Genomic DNA, 14,342 nt, shown 5'->3' with positions numbered 1-14,342 from the left:
AGATGCTCTGTCGGGTCACCAGCACCCTGCAGCCTGCCCAGCCAGGCCTTCTGGTGAGGTGCCCCAGTCCATCAGGGAGAAGTTGCTAGAAACACGGGGGATGCACCGCAGATGCTGACAGTGTCCCTACCCTTCTGTCACCAGCCCCTGGCTGATGGCTCCTCCAACCCGTCCCTGCACGAGCACCTGAAGCAGGCAGTCCTGCCGCACCAGCCCACCGAGGCCTCCCCGGCCAGCAGCCTGGGCAGCCTGAGCCAGGCCGAGAAGGACGACGGCAGCTCCTTATCCAGCCTCCACTCAGCCAGTGATGACGGGTTCCTCGGCCGCAGCTTCCTGCGGGTGAGCAGCTTCCTGGAGGTGCTGGCCTGTGAGAGGTGAGTACAGGGAATGAGGCAGGGGACTCCAATCTCAGGGCCACTAGTGGTCACACCATTGTCAGAGAGGTTAAGGGACTCGGCCACAGATGCACAGAAACCCAGCAGGAGAGCTGGGACCCCAGGTGGTCTGTCACCTCGTGATGTTGGCCAGCATTAGGGTTGGAGTCAGGCCTGAGCCCTGGGGACAGATGACGGGGGGCCTCACTCAGTCACTGTTGTGCTCTGTGCATTGCACGGTGGCAGCTAGCACTGATCAAGTGCCCCTGAGTACTGGGCAGAGAGTGCTCAGCAGCCAGGTCCCTGCTGTTCCCATCGGCCATTAGCAGCGTCCAGCAGCTCCTGGAGCGCCTCCTCATGACCCCGGAGTGTTGGGACCTCAGCCCAGGAGTGAGTGCAGGAGGCAGGTGCACGCGGCCCACTCGGAGCAGCAGGGCCGTGTTCTGGTCCTCACCGCTGTGGTCAGATGTGCTGACGTCTGTCCACCTTCTCTTTTGACTTCTCAGTGTGGACATCGACCTGTGTGTCTACAGCCTTCACCTAAAAGACCTGCGGAGCCTGGACACGGCGCTGAGGCAGGAGAAGCACATGGTATGTGGAGATGTCCAGGGAGCATGGACACCTTGAGGAACAGACTCGGGACAAGCGGAGCTGCCCTGGGGAGGGGCCCGGGGGTCAGCCTCCAAGCACAGCCTGGAAAGCAGCCGTGCCTGGCGGTGGCTGGGCCTCCCTTAACCAGAGCGCGTCTCCTGGTAGAGGCAGAGAAGGGGCGTTCCAAGTGTCTGTGGGGTGACAGTAGGGCTGAGAGTAACCATGAACACCAGTTTCACTGAACCCCTACTGTGTGCTAGGCCCGGGGTGTATTAAACAGGTGGTTACACTTAAGCATCACTACAAACCAGAGAGGTGGGGCCATTAGCTTCCCCATTTCCAGGAAACTGAGGCACAGAAAGATGGACTCACTCAGTCATAAAGCTTCAGATGTGGAGCAGAGACAGGAAGTTCAGTGTCTCACAGGTGGTGCCAACTGGGTCAGCAGGACTGGCTCTGCAGAGGCGCCAGGCTCTGGCTGAATCCCGCCTGGGGTTGGGCTAGTGGGAGCCAGAGACGAGTCCCCTCAGCCCGGCACTGAGACCACAGGGGACAGAAGGAGCAGTGGTTCTTCCCTGAGGCCTATTCTCTGGGCTGTTGAATGAGGAGTGAGACCTCCATAGAGAGGCAGGGGAGAGAAAGCGTCTGGGAAAGAGAGAGTGGAAGAGCAACAGAGCAGTGGACTCAGAGACGCGCAGATGCACCCAGGCCGCTTGTCTATACGCTGGAGACGGCGAGGGTGCCCACCCAGAGTGCACCTGGAGGAAGTCTGGCTCTGTGTGAGCAGGCCTGGCCTCATAAGCAATGCAGTGTCTGAAGCCTTAAATGACACCAGAAATCGGGACATAGAGGTGTCCCTGCACCCCACTGCCCTGCCCCACATAGGTCCTTGGGCACAGAGGCACCTGTGGCTGCAGCCTGCTTTCCCTGGGCCGCATCCGCCTGCCTTGGGGGCTCTGTGCTCCTGGGGTGGGGGGGGCTCCTATTCTCAGAGCACCTCCAGCCAGCCAGCAAAGTGGTCCTGGCCAGCCCTGCCCCCCAGGGCAGCCTGCTGTCATGGGGGCAGTTACTCACCACCAGGGAGGTGTGGCCTCTGCCCCCTGCAGGATGCAGTGGCAGACACCAGCGGCAGCCCCTGCCTTTGTGGAGCCCACTTTCTGGTGCAGTGGGGACAGCAGGAAACACATCCCACAAAGCACAGTGGCAGTCAGCACAGCACGGAGATGACAGGGTGTTGCCCAGGTGTGCAAGGGCTACCTGAGCAAGTGTGGGGTCAGGGAACGGGCAGGTGTCCCCGGGAAGACACACAAACAGGGCCTCCAGGGAGTTCCTGAGATGTGCCCTGCACCTAGTGGGTGCTGCACAGAGGAGTCTCTGACGCAGGATTGACAGGCACACGGCCTCACTCAGTGGGACTCGCCCTCCTCCAGGGCAGTCCCGAGGGCCTCCTGGGAAGCCATGCCACGTCCTTTCTCCAGCAGAGATGGGCGGGGCTCCGGTGATTCAGGCCAAGGGCAACTGATGCTGGGAGCTCCCTGCTGGCCCTCACTAGGGGAGAACGGGCCTGGACACGGACAGGGAGGACATGGGGACACGCTGCAGCTGTGACCTCTGAAAGCAGAATGGCAGAGATGAGGGCAGACTCTGGGAAGTGGGATGCTAGAATAAGGGGTGCGCCAGGACCAGGGGGTTTTCTTCTGGCGCTGAGACAGTCCGTGTCTCGACTGTGGCAGTGCTGCCTGGGCCTTTATCTGTGGTAACATTGCATAGAACCACCCCCAAACACACACACACACACACACACACACGCACACACACACGCACACAAACACACGTGCATGCATGCACACGCACACACATATGGATGTACGTGGCTGGGGTAAAAACGGCTCTAGTTTGGTGTTGACATTGAGCCCAGGGCAATCTCCTCTTGACAGTGTGCCCCAGTGATCTGCAATGCCGTCCTGGGCATGAGCTCCTAGGCCTGTTTGTTTTTGCACCTTCTCTTGAGTCTATCATTATTTCAAAATGGGAAGTTTTTAAATGACCATCTTAAATGACCAGGGTACGTGTTACTGATTACATTTGGGGTCAAAAAGATGCATTTGAGGCTAACATCTTGGGGAGAGAAGGTCACCTTGCACACCTGTGGCTTTCAGTATGTGAAAGCCAGGACACGTATCTTGGTGCTCGTTACAAGGGGAAATGGAATAAGGGTGTGGGAGGAGATCCAGGCTCAACCCTCAGCAGGAGGGCCCCTGTGGCCATGCAACAGGGGGCACCTTGTCCCGCTTCCCAGCCATAGGAGCCTGTGTGTGACATGTCAAGACGTGCCCACCTGCCTGTTGCCCTGGCAACCAGGTGGTGACGTGTACTCTGTGAGCCTGGCAGCTGAGAGTGTCTGGAACCGAACCCACTCAGAGACTGGCCCAGAGCTGCCTACTCCTCTAGCGACCTCACACTGAGACTGCAGCTGGAATAGGGTGCTGTCTTCTTCCCAGGGGCTCACCATGCACAATTCAACCAGCCACCAACGGAGATTAATCAGAAGAAGAGGACTGTGTCTGTACCAGACATGTTGCTATTGCTCAACACCACAGTACAGCTGTTGGCACAGCATTTGTGCTGTACTGGGTACTGCAAGTAATCTAGGGAGATCTAAAGTCTGTGGTAAGCTATGCATTGGTCAGTTGCAAATACAACTTACCAAGGGTTGGCTAGTTGCAAAAGAGATGAAATAATTATACAATTACTCCCAGCAAAACCAAAAGATATTTGCTGTTGGGCTTTTATAGAAAAAAAGTTGCTAATTCTGCATCAAAAAAATGCTTTATAATATGAACATATCCATGTGATCTTTGACAAAGATGCAAAAACAGCTCAATGAAGGAATGAGAAACTTTGGGATACACGGGTGCTGGAACAATTGGACATCAACTTCAACCTCACATTTTATACGCACATGAACTCAAGTGGATCCTGCATTTAAATGTAAATGTGCAAGGCTTTCAGACAAAAACAAAAGAGAAAATCTCCAGAGTCTCCAACACCACCAAGAGTTCTTACACTTGACATCATTAAGACTAAAGACTGTGGCTCTGCAGGAGACCTCAAGATGAAAACCCCAACTACAGAGCAAGAGGGGAAAGCTTCCAAGCCACGATCCCACTCCAGGACCAGTGCCTGGAACTTGAGGAACCCCGGGGGCCTCCTGGGAAATGAGCGTCTGATCCAGACTTCACCTGGAGGAGTGAGATGGCAAGGACCCAGAAAAAGACGCTCAGCACGATGAAGCCGTCAGGGAAAAGAAAGTGAAACCACAGTGAACGTCGCTCCACACCTGTCAGAATGACTGGACCCAACACAGCAACAACCCAAATGCTGCAAGGCCGTGCGGGACTGGGCGGCTGGGTGGTGCTGACGGCCACTCTGGAGGGCCCTGTGGTAGGCTCCAGTCACTGCCTCCTGGGCATTCGTCCCGGATGAGCTCACATTTACCCCCAAACCTATACATGTGTTCAAACCCCATCTGGAAACCACCCAGAGGTTCACAAGGGGCGGATGGCCAAGCGTGGGGTGGACGGAGCAGCTCTGGGCTGTAGTGGGGGTCCCTGCTCCTAGGAGGGCTCTTTTGGGTTTAAGGGACGTCTCTCCTTTGAGCAGGAGGCTGGAGGGATACTTTGTCCACCCTGGTTCTGGGAGACTGTGTTCTAATTCTCCCCGTGAGGGAGCGGCCTCCCTTGGCCGTTTCTATTTCCCTGACACCTGTGGAGTGGGGACCGTGCAGAAAGTGGACACCAATAAACACTTGATGAATACATGAAGGTGAACATCATTCAGAAAGAAGAAGGCCACATCATGAGGTGTCACCTAGGTCTTTTCCTGCAGCCAAAAGCACGTGGAGGCGGGGGAGGGAAGGAGGAGAGACGGGAGGGAGGCCTGCGTTTAACCCTGTCTCCTCTTGTCCTTCCTTTTTGCCAATAGATGTTTATTCAGATTTTTAAAATGTGCCTCCTGGACCTTCTTCCGAAGAAAAAGTCGGATGATGAATTATATCAGAAGATTCTGTCAAAACAAGAACAGGTATGTCTTGAACCTGTATTTCAGATAGCTTAAAAAATAGTTGACTACTATATAAAAATATAATATTACAATAAAATATTTTTTGCTTTCATGTATGAAAATGATCTATTAAAATATACATGTCTCCACGTCTTCATAATAATATCTAAAAGTACGTGTACAAGCACAAAAAGAACAATGCGTGTCATTAAAATTCAGGAGAACATTCAGAGCAGACAGAAGAAGAATGTTGGTCATATTAACTACTCAGGCACAATCACTGTTAATGTTGTTTTCTTGCATGAGTTTCAATATAAAGAAGTAATTTTTGAATTTATATTGTTTCATCCCACGTACAAAACTGTCTTTTCCTGCAAAAAAAGCAGTCATGTGTTTATTGGTTATAGCTGTTTATTCTGCTTTGTATTCTGCTCTTCTTGGTCTTTTTTCCATCTGAGAAAGCTTACATTTATTTCATGTGCAGCAAAAAGAGTCAGGGCTTGGAGTCAGGCTGGGTAAAGTCAGAACCCTGGCTCCACCTTTTACTGGTTTTCAAAATCCTAGTCATAGAGATGTGTGAGCACCGCCATCACCTGTCATCACCACCCCGACGTCACCGCCATCTTCATCACCATGGTCATCACTACCAGCGTTTTCTTTTTATTACCACCAACAACACCATCACTGCCACCATCACGACGTCATTGCTGTCACCACCGCCACCATCATGTGCATCAACAGCAGCATCACCATCCTCCTCCTCACTACATCATGGCCACTCTTCACCATCATCACTGGGTGGTCATCGGCACTGTCATGTACTGTCACCACCACCATCTCTTCATCAACGTCACCAAGATCACCCGGCTGCCTCCACTACTGTCCTCTCTGTCCCAGTGACCGGATGTTACTTCATCTTCATCGCCATCCCCACCCCCCCACGACCACCCCACTACCATCCTCTCCATTGTCGTCCTTCTCATTGCTGCCACTGCCACTGTACTGTCATTGTCACAGTCGGCCTGGCTACCCCACCACCATCTTCCTCATCCTCATCACTGCTCCCTGTATCTTCATCGTCATATCGTTGTTGTCATTGTCACCGTCATCGTCATCCCTGGTCCCACCATGATACTGGGGGCTTGGAGAGCCTGTCTCCTCACCACTCTTGGATTCTACAGGAAGACTTCCTCCCTTGTTCCTGGGGAGAGGAGTGGCTCATCTTCCTCGCTGTCTGCACCTTCACCGCCATCCTCACCCTCAGTACCTCCATGAGCACCGTCAGCAGGCAGTGCTGAACCTACATTATGCACCTTTCATGACAGTCCCACAAGTGACTATTATCATCTTTGTTTTATAGCTGAGGAATCTGAGGCTCGGTGTGCTTAAGTGGCTTTCCAGAGGTAAAAACAATGATAACGGAAATATCTGTAATCATGTACGTGGGAATAAAGTAAGACACGCTGTCATGGAAAGAATGAGAGATTTGGAGTCTCAGATCTCAGCTCAGATCACCCTCTCCTGCTCACTCAGCTGTAACCCTGGGAAGCATCTTAGTCATCACAGTGGGTACTGTTCACTGAGACAGCCTGGCCAGGTGCCTGAAGGTGCAATTCAGTTTAATGCTCACAGCAGAGTTGAAACCTCTCGAGGACAAGAAGTCTTAGAAATGTCAGTCGCCCTTTGGAGAGAAGCAGCATGACATATGGAGGTGGAAGGGGAGATGAGCCTAGCACTGCCACTTCCTGCCCAGGAGTCTTAGGACAGAATGTCTGACTTCCATTTATCATGGTCCTCGTCAGGAGGAGAGGCTGAGAGAATGAGAAGTCACATGTGGCCTCAGCGGGCCCCACAAGAGCGTTCTGACTCAGAGTGAGTTTTCCTGGTGAAGCTGGCCCCCCCCCCCCCAGTGTTGGTCACATGGCAGTTACCACAGCTCTGCAGAAAAGAGACCCCTCCCTTGCTCCACGGTGGGGTTGAAGGAACCACGATACAGGGGACTCCCGCGTTTCTTCCCAAGTTCCGGACCCATTCAGAGAGAGCCAGGGAGACATTTACAGAAACATGCTTTGCTACTGATGGAGGCCAACGTGGCGGATGGGACTTAAGAGACGCCGCAACCTCGGGTGGCTTCTTGCCACTTGAACCCCAGAATCAGCCCCGCCACCTACCTCGTCACCAGCAAAGCTGACCACTCCGGCTTCCCCACATGCAGGCAGGGCCTTTGCTGCCCGGCTCGCTCCGTGCTGAGACCCCAGCAGAGCAATGGCCTCCCCGGTGGTCCATCCCACAGAGACAGCCTGGTCTAGCTAAGCCAGGCGCTCACTTCCGGCTCTGGAGCCCCAAGGCAGACGCAGCCGTGTTGCCCTGAGGGGTCGCTATGATCCTTCCCCACGGAAACCAGAGGAGTGGAGAGAAACATTCCCTCCTGCCTCTGACGCCGTGATCTTTTCTAGGACTTTGTAATGACTGAAAAAATAGGATTTCATTGTTTTTAAAGGATGGCCGGTGATTTTTGAGGGCAGAATATAGAAGAAAAGAATCCTTGATTCTTGATTTCTGCGTTTAACGAGGAAAATAGATTTTTATCATCAAAACTGAAGTAGGGCAGTGCCCTGAACATTTAATTGCCAGTGAGAAATAGCTCTTGATAACGTGGTGAAAAATAAAGCACCTATTTTTCTAGAATTTAAGATACGGTCGATTTTGTCTTTATTTGCTTCCTTCCTATCCCTTCAGGATCTGGAGGAATTGGAAAAGGCACTTCAGGTCAAACTGTCGAGCACAGAAACGCTGGGCACCGGTGACTCTGGGTACGTCACCCTGGCAGACGTGGAGAAGAAGGAGCGGGAGCGCAGCGAGCAGCTCCTAGATGACGTGCGTGTGGTGACCCTCGCCCTATGAAAACCCTGGTCTCTGGGACAGTGACGCGGCTGGTTACAGAGGGTGCTGGGAGCAGGTCTGATCCTCGGATTCCCCGGGGTGCTGTGCCCTGGAGGCAGAGATTCAGTTCTCAGGTTCAGACACAGAGAAGGGGTGATGGGGGAGCACAGATTTACAGAGGAGGGATCTTAATTTATATTCTAGACTGTCCTTTTTACCATTCAAGGCAAGGATTGCTCTGGCCCTCAGTGTCACAACTGCCCAGGGGTAGAGCAGAGGCCAGCTGCCGACTTCTCAACCCCCAGGCCGGCCTCGGGAAGCCTGTCTCCAACTCCAGAGGGGATGGCTGCCTGAAATCACTCTTTTTTTCTTTTTCTTTTATTCTTTTTTTTTTTTTTTTTTTTTTTTTTTTGGTGGGTTTCACCTCCCTAGCCACATATCATATATCAAACGACATTTTCCTGGCTCTTGATTTTGGCCAGTCACTTTGCTGGACACTGGAGACTCAAAACTCACTTCGATGTGGCTCTGCACAAGAGGTGTCCGGGAGACCCACGGTGAGCAGAGGAGAACTTTGTTTCCCAGAGCTGTGACAGGTGCACGAGAAAGACCAAGACACCACAGGGCCGGGAGTCCTTTCACTAGAGGAAGGGACTGAGAGGCCAGCTGGGGTCAGTGTGGAGGCTGGCCAGCGGGCATGCAGAGCGGGAGCCAGAAGGAGCTGAGAGCCGGGAGAGCAGGAACAAGCCACAGAGGTCTGGCTGGGGGTTTTTCATACACTAGGGAGGTGGGAGTCACGGAGTGGGAAGCAGGGGTGGCTTCGTCCTCCTCCTGTGTTCAAAGGACCGCAGGGTCTGTGCAGAGGGTCATGAAGAGCTGTTGGGCAAACCCAGCAGGACCTTCATGGGGCAAGTGCAGTCAGGACAGAGGTAAGCAAAGGCCCGAGAGCTGCTAGGTGATGCATCGTGGGGTGGCGGGTGGGAGGAAGCGGGTGTCCAGCTCAGCTCTGCAGAAGTAAGGGTCCCAGAGCAGCCAGCTGGGAGGGAGATGGTAAGCCCCGCTGGGACGTCTCCTGTGGGAGAGGCCAGCATAGAGGGGCTCTGAAGGCCCGTGTAAGAAGATGAACATCCCTGGAGCTGTGGAGAGGCGCCCAGCCAGGTACTCTGGATTCCTGTGTTGGTGACTCCCCAGCACTGAGCAGAACACCTGGAGAGAGTTCATAGTTTTCATAAGATTCTTGGTGGTGGCACCAACGCTGGGTGCTGCCAGTACTTAAGGTGGAAAGAGAAGGACCAGGAGAGGCAGGGGAGGGGTGTGTGGGCCTGGGAAGAACTGCAGCAAGTCTCATCACGGATGTGCAGAGAACCACGAGGGTTTGGGGAGAAGCCAGTGGACAGCCTGGCCCCAAGTGGGTGGAGGGAAGAGGCCGAGCGGAGGGCATGGGCCGTTCCTGGTCGTGCAGGGGCGTGGCGGAGGGTCTGTGTTCTCCCACACAAGCTGGGCAGTGTGTCATCTGAGAGGTGAGGGGTGAGAGCAGCGAGAATGGGAGAGTGTTGGGGAGGTTGAGGTCCCTGCTGGGGGTGACACAGGAGGTGACCAGTGGCAGACAACAGGTTTCCTAGTTGCGGCAAGGCCCCCACGGTGGCAGGCTGCTTCACCAGGTGCCGGCTCTCTCCTGGCAGGGCCAGGCTGACTCAGAGCTCAGGGTCCACAGGGCTTGGCCCCTCCAGCAGGAAGTGACCCATAGGCATCTGAGAGGCCCAGCCAAGATGGAGAAACTCCAGGCAGTGGGCTTAAAGGACCTGAACCAAATCCTGGCTCTGACTCTCCCGAGCTCCAGGACCAGAGCCCCTTCCTCCCAGAGCGTGTTATCCAGAAGCAAGCCTGTGAGGTGGGCAGCCTGGCCCACGCCCGAGTGCCACGCAGCACAGCTGGGATCATCGATCTCAAAGCTCAGAGAGGCGCCCACGTTGCAGATTAAAGCCCCCAAGTTTCTAAGCCATGTGTTGGTTTACACCCTGCTCCTGATAAGATGGAAGGGAGAGAGAATTTACAAGCAAAATCTTGTCACGATCAGTATCATCTCTGCAAATTGTTCTTTCGTAATTGAAGGATAATAACTAATATTTAAGTGGCCATTCATGTTTTTATCTCCAACCGTGTTTAATTCCCTTTAAAGACCGTGAAGCTCCCAGGAGCACATTGTTGCATTCCCTGTGTCCCCAGCTCGTAGTCACGACCAGTTGAAGAGCCCTTAAGTGGGGTGAGCTCATTGCTTTCCTTCCTGATAGGCGGCTGACTGGTGTGCTCTGAAAAGCCACCTCGGAACTGACTGGCACCTGCAACAGGCCGGGGAGGACCCTCGGTAGAGTGCGATCATTCCAGGAGAGACTCACTGGCGTTGCGGAGTGGCCCAGTCTCCGCGTGCGAGGAGGAATGAATTGCAGTTCCCAAGCCCGAGCTGTGGAGCCCTCTTAAATAAGTTCTCCCCCCGTCACTTGCTTCTCATGCTCATTTCACAGATGGAAGCTTTCTGGAAACAGATGGAAAACATCCAGCACTTTCTTGTGGACCAATTTAAATGTTCCAGCTCCAGAGTGCGGCAGCTCATGACAACGCTGACAGAGACAATGATTGCAGCCGAAGGGCTCTTGTGCACGTCTCAGGACTTGCAGGCTCTGGTAATGTGGGGCTGGGCACTAGGACATTCAAGCTGGAGGTGGGGAATCCTGTGGCCCAAACTCCTTAGGGAGCAGTAAGTTGAACACCTTCATATTATAGGTGGGAATGTAGCATCCCCAGTGAATCCATCCACCCTCATCCGACTACCCACACCTTTATCCACCCATCCATCCATCTACTTAGCCATCCACCTACTCACCCACTCACCATCCACCCACTCATCCATCTCCTCATCCACCCACCCATCCATCTACTTAGCCATCCACCCACTCATCCATCTACTCACCCATCCACCCACCCATTCATCTACTCACCCATCCACACATACACCCATCCTTCCACCCATATATTCACCCACCCGTTCACCCATCCATTCATCCTCCATTAGTAGAGTAATAGAAGCTCAGAGAGGTTAAGTTTTGTGTTTAAAATCATAGTGGTCCAGGTGGCTGAGCCTGGGTTCAAAGGTGGACCGGTAGATTCCTCTAAGCCAGTGGTTTGCATCCTTGGCTACACACCAGCGTCACTGGGGAGTTTTAAACCCCAAGATGCCAGTGGCTCCACTCCAGACCTGAATCCGTGGGGGTGAGGCCCAGGCACAGGCATCTTTTAAAGTCCCCCAGTGACACCTGGGCAGTCAGCAGGGAAAGCTGACTCTGTGTCCATACCAGTGGACATCACCCCGGCTGCTCCGCATCACCATCTGGGGGTTTTAAAACCTGATACCAGGTTGCACCGCAGCCTGATTAAGCCTGACCTCAAGGTGGAGACCACCTGGGACCCAAGCATCAGGACTATTGCAGTATCTCCAGGTAATTTCAACATGTAGCCAGGTTTAAGAACCAACACTCAGGGCTATGGACACTCAAATCTGCACATTAATAAGGCTCCCAGGTGTGCACTGTGGTTCAGGAACCTTCTGTGTTTTTCTCACCATGTACATGTAAGGTCTTTGGGCTGAGGGGGCGGCTGCTGGGATTGGCCCAGGGCCTCCTGTGTGCTAGGCAGGGGCTCTACCACTGAGCCACCCACCACTGTCTCCTTGTTTCCTTGGCACCAATAAAGGTAGACAGAGCAGATCTTCACAGCAGGAACAGAGCCAAGTAGGTAGCTACGTGACGAACCTAGGGTCCTGCCCCAATGACATGGTGGAGTCCCAAGCTTCCCAGTTTGCCACTCATCAGCAGGTGAAGCTGATATGAGCAGATCGTCATAACGATGAATGGAAAGGGTTACAGGCTATGACTGTGCAGGGACCCGTCAACTCCGTCCCCGGCATCCTGGGTACCAAGAGGAAATATGTAGCTGGGCTCTCAGAACTCATTCTTGATGAATTCTGGGAGAATCCAAGTTCTCAGGCTGGTGCCTGAGTGGCTCTGCCCAGGCATTTGGACCTGGAATGTGTCACATAGCATCACTCAAAACTGGAAGAGCCCTTAAAGTGGACCCAGAGGTTATCAGGTTCAGTCTCTTGAGACAGACAAGGGGGGGAAAACTCACCAGGAGATGGAGATGGCTGTGGATAATTATAGAAATGGTGGCTGTTTGTGGAGGATGAACTTCTCTGGCTCTTATTCCAAATGCCTGGCATGTTTTATTTAATGCTGTTAGTGGTCAGGTTAGGAAGCCGTGCCCAGGTCAACAGCTCTGAGGGACGAGCCAAGTTCCAGCGGCATGGACTTTGACGGTTCCACTACAGCTACTATTGGGGACAGGGGTGGCCCCCGTGCTCCTGCACAGTAGTCTCCATTCTCCTCTCTCCTTGAATCTAAACCCAGAGGTGGTATTGACCTGCTGAGCCCTGCTCTGGCGAGTGCGGGTCTCTTCCCTCTGCCAGAGGCCAGCCTCAGTGCCAGCAGCCCTGCTTCCTCTGGAGAGCCGCTTGTCCTCGCGCGCCCCCTAGGGGTCCTGGCTGCTGAGCGGTCACAGCAGTGTGGGCCTGAGGGAGGAGGGTTCACAGCAAGTGTGGGTTCCCGTGCATAGCCGGCTAGCTGGGGGGTCTCTCTCCTTACCCCTTCCACACCTGGTTAGATCAGAAACCAGCAGGACCACGCAGTGGGGACACCGTGACTTAGGCATGACCCTACCTTCAAGATCTCAGTCCAGCCAGGGACTGCCCTTCTAGCTCAAAGACCTGAGTGGACGGTGCAGGGAAAGTGAGGAGAGGACCGGTCAGGCAGGGAGCAGGAGGAGGCAGTGAGAGTGTCCCGGGACATCACTTGCATGAGCAAAGCCCTGAGGCAGCTGAGGGCGGGCACCCATACCCAGGAGCAGGGAAGAGTGCAGAGCAAGTCCCCAGAGGCCTGTGTGCCGGGTCTAGGAGATCGGGGGGTTTGGGGCTGAGGGGTGACAGCCATGTCAGCATCTCTGAAAGACCCCCCTGTTGGTGATGTCCGGCAGAGCAGAGGCAGAGGTGGGAGGTGGGGAGAGGAGACCAGAAGTGGCCTGCAGGGCCAGGCCAGGGGTGTCCCAGCCTGAGCTGGGTGTGACAGTGGGCAGGAGGGAGGGAAATGCAGATCTGGGCTGAGTGGTGCCGTGGTCCCCCGTGCGTTCTGTGCCCCTGCACCTGACCAGCTCTGTTCTCGAAGACGTCAGGACCCACGTTCGCCTCTAGTCAGCCTTTCCCACCGTCCTCTTCAGGAGTCCGGTCCTGCTAATCGATACTGTGGGAGGCCAGGCAGGAGCCTGCCGTGAACTCAGGGAGCGGGGCCACTCTTAAAGCCAGCCTTGCCATTTAGAATCCCTGAAACCCCAGGACTCCGCTCTTCGAGGCTCCAAAACCAAGATGTCTGTAGCTTGGATTCTTGGTTTTTTCCAGGGCTGTGGAGGCTGTGGGGCCACGTGCACTGGGGGCAGGTTGACCATAAGGAACATGGGTTTTCCTCCCCTGTGTGTGTGTATGTTGGTCTCCTGCCCATGAGGGCAGCCCTCTAGAGAGTGCTCGCCAGGTGCTAAGTGCACAGTCACCCGTGGGTGCCTCCGTGCCCCCTGCAGAGGCGTTTCCACCCCTACCTGGGCATCGGGCACAGGAGGCTCCGAGAGGGTTCAAGGCTTGTGCTCTGGTGGTAGGATCGGAGCCCTAGCCTCATCCAAAGCTGACGGAGACTCATGGCGGAGCACTGAGGCCTTAGCTGTTGCATGGGATTCCCCCACAGGACGCCCTGGAGAGAGCCATGGGGCGGGCGCACATGGCAAAAGTGATCGAGTTCCTGAGGATGCAGATCCAGGAGGAGACCAAGTGCCGACTGGCCGCCATCTCCCGCGGCCTGGAGCTGCTGAGCGTCCAGGGCAAGCTGTCCGGGCGGCAGAAGGAAGAGCTGCTGACCCAGCAGCACAAGGCGTTCTGGGAGGAGGCAGAGAGCTTCCGCAGGGGTGAGAGGATGGCCAGGCCCCGGGGGCCAGGGTGACTCTGACGGAGAGCTGTGGCCCCTCACACCAAGCGCAGGCTGCCTTCCCGTCCTGCCCGGGGCTTGGCTTCCCTCTCTGGAGAGCAGTTAACAAGGCTCCTCCTGAGGTCAGGGTCACCTTCCCATCTAATTCAGGAGGCAAAGGGGAGGGGAGGGCCTCCACCCGAAATGGATGTAGAAGTGCCCAGAAGCCAGCTATGCGTCTGCCAGACCACCACCCTGCAGGCCTGGCTCGCCCGCACAGGGTGGGGGAGGCCAGCATGGAGAGGGGGCTGGTGTGCTGAGCGGGGAGTCCCCACACCCGCACCTGCCCCAGGGCTGCCCTGGGGGTGGGCAGGGCAGG

The 14,342-nt window shown here is 54.9% G+C and overlaps 1 protein-coding gene across 1 annotated transcript in view; it reads left to right on the top strand.

Annotated features, from left to right (window-relative positions):
- The window catches only part of Evc (EvC ciliary complex subunit 1), a 53,205-nt gene that overhangs the window by 14,152 nt on the left and 24,711 nt on the right, over positions 1–14,342 (top strand). The window contains exons 4-9 of the mRNA XM_076864508.2: positions 145–374; positions 881–965; positions 4,950–5,048; positions 7,767–7,904; positions 10,433–10,591; positions 13,748–13,964. Coding sequence (XP_076720623.2) covers positions 145–374; positions 881–965; positions 4,950–5,048; positions 7,767–7,904; positions 10,433–10,591; positions 13,748–13,964 — 928 coding nt within the window. The remainder of the gene's footprint in view (positions 1–144; positions 375–880; positions 966–4,949; positions 5,049–7,766; positions 7,905–10,432; positions 10,592–13,747; positions 13,965–14,342) is intronic.

This window comes from Callospermophilus lateralis, chromosome 8 (genome assembly GCF_048772815.1).
Source record: "Callospermophilus lateralis isolate mCalLat2 chromosome 8, mCalLat2.hap1, whole genome shotgun sequence".
NCBI lineage: Eukaryota > Metazoa > Chordata > Mammalia > Rodentia > Sciuridae > Callospermophilus > Callospermophilus lateralis.
Note: the sequence above shows the minus strand (reverse complement) of the source record. Positions and strands in the feature narration are given on the sequence as shown.